This window comes from Mastomys coucha, unplaced genomic scaffold (genome assembly GCF_008632895.1).
Source record: "Mastomys coucha isolate ucsf_1 unplaced genomic scaffold, UCSF_Mcou_1 pScaffold2, whole genome shotgun sequence".
NCBI classification, from domain to species: Eukaryota; Metazoa; Chordata; class Mammalia; order Rodentia; family Muridae; genus Mastomys; species Mastomys coucha.
In genome coordinates, this window is record NW_022196902.1 from 4,995,145 (window position 1) to 5,002,943 (window position 7,799).

Sequence of the window (7,799 nt, forward strand, 5' to 3'; positions counted from 1 at the left end):
AAAAAAAAAAAAAAAAAAAAAAAAACTTAAATCAAAAAAAAGTCTGTAAAACTCTATTAAACTAACTACAAATAACAAAACAATAAGGTCTTATTTGTCATTCATTTCTGCCCATCTGAAGTTAAACTTGACTTGAATGTCATTTTCCTATTGAAACTTTTTTTTACTCTATAATATTCCAAATGTTATAGATACTTTAAATTTTTTGTGGAAAGTTTCTCTTATCAGTTATGTCCTGCAGAGGTCTTTGCCACTTCATGTTGTAATTTATGCATTTCTTTGTTTTTTTAATACATGTTATTTATGTGCACTCTGCTTCCTTTATCTGCACGGACCATAAGTATTGCTTTCCTACTCTCCGATTTCTCTTAGACCGTCTATCTTTTTCTGGGAGAGCCACAGTTCTTATTGTTGTAACACATTCTCCGTCATCTTCATGCCCTGACCAAAGGAATTCGAACAGATGCTCTGCACTAAACCGTCGGAGCAGCTCTGGCCATGTGAGCTGCCCTCTCAGCCTCAGGCTCACCATGCACTTGTCCAAGTGGGTCTGGATGACGTCAGGGTCCACATCCTTCACATCAAGGACGTGAAGCTCAGCCTTCACTCCCTCCAACACACGCTTGCAGTCAAGCATCCGCTGCTCGAAATTCGCAGGCTTCTGGAAAAGCTGGAATTTGGTGGAAACCTCTCGAAGTTTCCTCTGTTTGCAGAAATGAGAGTAAGCTACTCACTCACTCACTTTCTCTCTCACTAGATATTAGTAGAATACATAATGCTAAAATACTTTAAAAAAAAAAAAGGCCAACCCAGTAAATCCCAGAGGAATTAGGAAGGTTCTGGTGTTCTTAGCCTTCCTAATGCTATGACCCTTTAACACAGTTCCTCATGTTGTGGTGACCCCCCCCCAAAAACATAAAATGATTTCATTGCTACTTCATAACTGTAATTTTGTAACTGTTATGAATCATAATGTATTATCTGACATGCAGTATATCTGATATGCAACCCCAAAAGGGCTTGCAACCCACAGGTTGAGAACCACTGCTCTGTGTCATGAATGAGCAACATTTAGTATTTCAGTCTCCATAATGAAACTGGATACCGATGGTGTTTGTGGAATGAAAGTTCATTCATGTATTCACCTTTTCCAGAAAACCTAGTTCATGACCATAGACCTCAGATGTCTTCCACCACAATTAAGAGTGAAAGCCCATCTCCCTCCACCCACTAAGGACCTGACTGGTCCTACATCCCACCCAGACATCAGCCTCTGAAGTCAGAGAACAGTCTACACAAAGCCAACTGTGAGGCGGAACTCTCTTCTCAACCAACTATTAGGACTCACTGTTTCATTACCCATCTAACAACCTGTTCCTGTGGCCATGAGGCACAAGGAGCCTTTAATAACCTACTCCCATCCCATTGTTTGAATCATGGAACAGAGCAAGGGTAACCAAGTCTTTCTGCTTTTCTTTTCTCTACCTGCCATCCATAAAAAGCAAAGGTGAAGCCTGCTCTTTACCTGTAGTATGTCCATCTGACTTCCTCCTCTAGCAGTCCTGCCCTCAGGGGAGGTCGGGGGCTGGGAGCGGGCATTCTTTCTCAGCTCCTCCAGGGTGAGCTCATGGGCTGAGATTTCTGCTTGGATCTTCTACCAGAAGGATAAAAATGGAAGAAGGTGTGTTTTTAAAGTACACAAAGAAGCCCTGAGTAATGGCTCATACTTGTAAACCTTAGCACTCTGGAGTTTGAAGCAGGAGGATTGCTGAGTTTAAGGCCACCCTTGGCTACATAGTAAGTCCCAGGCAAGCATAAGTTACCTCATGTGCCTTTATACAACATGTATATTTTTATACAACAGTTTCTATACAGCAGTATGTCTTTATACAACAACAGCAAAGCACATGAAGAAATAATAATACAGAAGTTAATGTAGTTGTACAGTTATATGATCCTGTACCTAATACATATTAATAAGTTTGTGGGGCACATGATAATAACAAACTGTTGTACAGTACACTATTGTATGCCATGCACATGCTAAGGGCTTTGCATGTCATTATTAATGTTCACATCTGATGCATATAAAATAAATTGCCTGAACTTTATAGCTAAAATAAAAAAGAAAGAAGTCTATTTTCTAATGTATAAACTGTGTGAAAGGAGCCGGAGAGATGGCTCAGCTGTGAAGAGCAACAGCTGCTCTTCCAAAGGATGTAGGTTCCTTTCCCAGTACCTAGTCTGGGTTTACAACAGTCTAACTCCAGTTCCAGGGGATACAATGCTGTCTTCTGGCATCCACAGACAGTAGGCACGAACACAGTGCACATATGCACATGTAAGCAAAACACCCATATGCATAAAATAGTAAAGAGAAAATGTGTCAAGCTCTCACACAAGGAACAATAACAGCTCAAAACCGAAGGTTGTTCCATAAAGACGGCTTGTTCCTTGGCCCTGGCAGCTGGGGATCAGGCTATAACTGTTCTTTCTCAGAACACACAGGCTCTCGACTTTGCAGCAGTACCTGAGCTTCCTGCGGCAGTTGGAAGGCATCAATCCTGTCCGTCAGGTATGTGGTAAGCTGTTTGTCCAGCTCCCCCAGGCTCTCCTTTAGCACCTGAAGCATGTGGTCAGTTTCGCGGAGGACCTGGAGTTGCTTCTCCAAAGAAATCTGCTTGTTCTCCGCCTGCACAGAGGACACATTTCCTTCGTAACTGCTCAGCACAAATATAAATAGCTGAATGTGCTTTCTGGCCACGCAGATTATAATAAAGTACTGGTTCAAGACTGTAGCTCTTCTTATAAATAAATAATAACCATCAATAATAAGAGTGCAGATGCTCTTCTAGTATCTCATGGACACAGTGGCTGAATCTCTCATTTATTTAAGAATAATTTAGTTATTTTTATTTTATGTACATTGGTAATTTGACCACATGTATGTCTATGTGAGGGTGTCAGATCCTCTAGGACAGGAGTTAAAGACAGTTGAGAGCCACTATCTGGGTGCTGGGAATTGAACCGAGGCCCTCTGGGAGAGCAGTTAGTGCTCTTATCCGCTGAGCCATCTCTCCAGCCCCTGAATCTATGACAAAATACAAGTATGAAAAGATCTCCAATAAAACATATAAAACAGAGTAACAACGTGTATTTTAGGTGACTGGCTCAGTGGCTAAGAGTCATGGTTGCCCTTGTAGAGGATGAGGGTTCGGTTCCCACTATGGTGGCTCACAACCATCTGTGTTCCAGCTATAAGGGATCGGATACCCCCTTCTAGACAACATGAGCACCAGACACATATATGGGACACAAGCATCTATGCAGACACTCATATGTGTAAAATGTCTTCAACTAAGTAAAATTTATAACTTTTAATTATTTTTATTTTACTAGAAATATAAAGCAATTTTAAGAATCACCAATGCCTAACCAAAAAAAAAAAAAAAAAAAAAAAAAAAAAAAAAAGACATAGTCACAATGTCTATCAAGTGAATAAATACCTAATTGTTTTCTAAAATTGAGACCAAGTTGTAACAATGCACATGTGAGTTAAGCCACTAATTATCACACATCTTTGGATGAAGCTCAGTGCTCTTTTTAGTCTAGATCTCAACAGTTGCTGTTTAGTAGTCTGGTATAGCTATCTAGTTCTATACTCAACCTTCTTACACAAGAACAAGGCCCCCTTCTCTTATCACTCAGATGAATACGCATGCAGAGATATAATCTGGACATGAGCCTAGATGTAGCTTTCATAACAGTTAATGTCAAATTCTGATGGCCCTAGTAGTTCCTAGGACATACATACGGATGTTATTATTCTTAGACATAACTGTAATTCTAGTCTTACAGAAAGCTGCATAATTCACAAATAGAAATAATCTCAAAGAAGTGTTGGAGATAGAGGGTAACTGGGAATTTAACCCATAGCCTTATGTGTATTAGGCAAGTGCTTTACCTCTGCTACATACAGTATCTGACAAGGTTTGGTTTGGTTTGGTTTGGTTCGGTTCGGTTTGGTTTTTGGCTTGGCCTGGCCCTGCTTGGCCTGGGATTGGTTTGGTGAGACAATATCTTACTATGCAGCTTCACCTGGCTTAGGACTCCCTATGCAGACCATTCTTGCCTCAAGCTCAGAGATCTACTTGCCTCTTAAATTTTTGGATTAAAGGCATATAACACCATGTCTTGTCCTGGCAATTTGGATGTTTGTTTGTTTGTTTGTTTAATCAAGCCATGTCTGACCTACAAACATTAGGCCTATTCTTCTATACTTACTTCAAAGCCCTTAGGCTCCGGTTAACACCAGCTGCCTACTTTAACCCCCACACCACACCAAAGCATTAACTAACAGGGACCAATGTATACATTACCAACTGTAACCAGCAGGAAAACTCCAAATTAGAGAGAGCTCTCAGGGTTAGCTTGCGGCAGTAACTACCTAATCACACTGCGCATGTCTGGTTCTTACCAAGTGACTCAGCTCTTCGTAGCGGCTGTTAAAAGCCTCCAGCTTCTCACTGATTATGTCATCCAGGATCCCACCATCAATCAGAGTCTGTCCAAGTTCCCGAATCTGGGTGCGATTATCCGCTGGATGACGCAAAACAGACTCAAGAGACTGCAGTTGGGCAGAAAAAACAAGTTTAATGCATTCAATAGGCCTAAATGGATCGAGATCTGCAAAATGCCATTTTCAGCCAAATATTAATTCCACTTTCTAGAAATCTATTTAAGAAACAAATAATGACAAAAAATTAAGGAAATAACTAATTCACAAAATTATCTACTACAGATTAACAAAATCACAAAACTAAAAAAAAAAACTTCAAGAACATGTGATAATATAATTGCATAAAATAATTTGAATAATTATTAATTTTATGAGAAACTCTCAGTGTGAGATACAAAACTGTACTCTACAAATAAAATTATCTTGTGTTATTAACTACACTGGTGAATTAGAGATCCATTTTTCTACCTCATGATACAGAAATATACTACCTATTTTTATCTATACAGTTTTATAGACATAAGTCTAATCAATATTATACACTAAATATTACTCCCATTTCGCAGATGGGAAATCTGAAAGCCATGAAGTTTGTTTAGACAAATAAGAGTCAATAAAAATAATAATAATAACTAAGGTTCCAAACTATTTCCAAAGCTATTAGGGCTATGAGCCTTTTGAATGCATTTAGTGCCCTGTAGTTTACAGGCATAAAAGGAATGCTGATAAGAAAGAAAAAATACAGGGAACTAGAGAGATGGCTCAGCAGTTAAGAGCACTGACTGCTCTTCCAGAAGTCCTGAGTTCAATTCCCAACAACTACATGGTAGCTCACAACCATCTGTAATGAGATCTGATGCCATCTTCTGGTGTGTCTGAAGAAAGCAAGAGAGTACTCATATATATATGTATATAGATATATATCTATATCTATATATATATCTATACATATATATATGTATATATATATGAAAGAAAGAAAGAAAGAAAGAAAGAAAGAAAGAAAGAAAGAAAGGAAGGAAGGAAGGAAGGAGGAAAAGAGAGAGAGAAACACAAAATGTTTTAAAGTGTTTATCATGGAGCCTGCTTTTACTTTTCTCCATTGTCTGAATTTCTAGAATGTATATTTATGCCCCTATGAGGAAAGCATGTTTGTTGTTTATTTAATGAGCATCTATTGAGTTCCATGCTGTACATCTTCCACTCCTCTGTGTTTGAAAAGTGACAAACATTCTCTTCCTGCACAGCATCCCTCTTCAGGAAGGTAGCCCCATTCGCCCCCACCCCTGGGAATGTCTCTGAATTCCCCTTTCTGCCTTTATTGGATCCCCAAATTTCCCTACTACTTCTGTACACGTGTAATCTCCCTGGTTACACTGCAGTTCGTTTCTGAAGTAATTACCACTGTATCACGTGGACTCCTGGGCTTGAAATGCAGAACGAGGAAGCTTATGAGATATTTCTTGGTCCCAGGGGACTGAAGCCCAGCCTTGCCATCCTGCCACACAGGATCAGCCCATGGAGCAAGGATCAGTCCATGGGAGCCACTGCCTTCACAAATGCACATATCAGCCTGCTTTAACTTTTCACATCTGACAATGATGATGAACTAGAAGCTAACTTAAACATGTTGGTGGCATAGTCATAAGTGTAAAGAAGCAAGGCAAGGTTTGTCCAGAGCATGGTGAAATGAACTGAAGCCCACTAGTAAACACTGCTGTATCTAAAATGCACTCATGTAGCTCCTGTCTTACAAAAGCTGATTATAAAGAGTTCCCAGGGGCTGATGAGATGGCTCAGTGGGTCAAAAAGCCTAAGAACCTGAATTTGATCCCTAGGAGCTACATGTTGCAAGGGGGAAAATAAGTTTTACAAATTGTACTCTGACCTCAACACACATCTCGTATGCACAGATGGATGGATGGATGGATGGATGGATGGATGGATGGATGGATGGATGGATAGATAGATAGATAGATAGATAGATAGATAGATAGATAGACAGACAGACAGACAGCACATCTGTCCTCATCACAGTGAAAATAACTGTGGCTCAGACATCAGGTGCCAACCTCCAGAGCTTCATGAACAGCTTCTGCCCTCTCGGGCAGGGCCTCTGTGCTCCTCATGCGCTCCTCCAAAGTGTTCAACCATGTGGTTTCCAGGTCCAAATAGTGAAGCAGCTCCACCCAACAAGACCAGACCTCCTAAAGAATGTGAAGGGAAAATTAAAACTGAAGAGAAGCCATAGCCATATGTCATCCCTTCGATCAATAAGAACTCCATTTCAGTGAGAGTAACATACAGAAATGCAGAAACCAGAGAAGCTAGAATAGCAAATAAGTGAGACAAAACTAAATTTTCAATAAACTAGGAGCAATTAAGATGGAGGGAGAAGGACAAATGGGAAAGAGGCTGCCTCAGTTTACATTAAAATGAATTTCAAGGACTTGGTCCAATGTTAAAAAAACAAAACTGAATAATTAATAGGGGAAAAACAGCAGAGAAATACATTTTTTGTTTGTTTGTTTTAAAGAAAATGTTAAGAGCTGAAGATTTAGCTCAGCGGTTATAGCCTGTCCTTGCCTAACAAAGACCCTGGGTCCAATCCCCAGTAACATCACCACCAGCACCACTACCACCACCAACAACCCCTCCTCCAGAAAAAGCAGAAGGTAAAAAATCATTCATGATAATTTTTATAGAATCTTAAATCTCCCAGGACAAGCCCAGTTCTGATTCCCAGATGATAACTGATGAGAGCAGATGTCTTTGCAGCCATCGGGACTTCTTTCCAAGTTAATAAGGATAGGCCCATAAGAGGATGGGCCCATTTAACAGACAGGAGCCAGGTGTTCTCCCTACTCAGAGTTCTGAGGTAGGAGAGAAGCCCAGGAAGGCATGCATTTAGAGCCTTCTATCCTCTTGCTCCATGGGCTGATCTTATCTGACTGGTAAGGTTCTGACCAACCAGTCTGCACAAAAGCCCCTCATCTGTCTTCTCTAGATCTACTGAGTTAGGGTAGGCACAGTCCCTTCCATACCCCACATCAGCTCTGCTTGCCAGAGCAGGGATCGGCCGGTATTTCTAGAGAGGCACAAAGAAGGTATTTCAGACGTTAGGGGTGACACCCATAGTTTGTCACAGGTCCATCTTTGGTGTTGGTCTATAAGTGTTTATACCATTTTCAACCCTTTAGAAATACCACTCTTGCCGGGCGGTGGTGGCGCACGCCTTTAATCCCAGCACTTGGAAGGCAGAGGCAGGTGGATTTCTGAG

At 40.5% G+C, this 7,799-nt stretch overlaps 1 protein-coding gene across 8 annotated transcripts in view; it reads right to left on the reverse strand.

Annotated features, from left to right (window-relative positions):
* Window positions 1-7,799, reverse strand: part of Utrn (utrophin) — a 509,106-nt gene that overhangs the window by 329,227 nt on the left and 172,080 nt on the right. For all 8 annotated transcript variants that reach the window (XM_031380393.1, XM_031380398.1, XM_031380394.1 and 5 more), the window contains 5 exons: window positions 6,592-6,726; window positions 4,478-4,627; window positions 2,531-2,692; window positions 1,526-1,654; window positions 530-703 (listed from right to left, as the gene is read on the reverse strand). In XM_031380393.1, coding sequence (XP_031236253.1) covers window positions 530-703; window positions 1,526-1,654; window positions 2,531-2,692; window positions 4,478-4,627; window positions 6,592-6,726 — 750 coding nt within the window. The remainder of the gene's footprint in view (window positions 1-529; window positions 704-1,525; window positions 1,655-2,530; window positions 2,693-4,477; window positions 4,628-6,591; window positions 6,727-7,799) is intronic.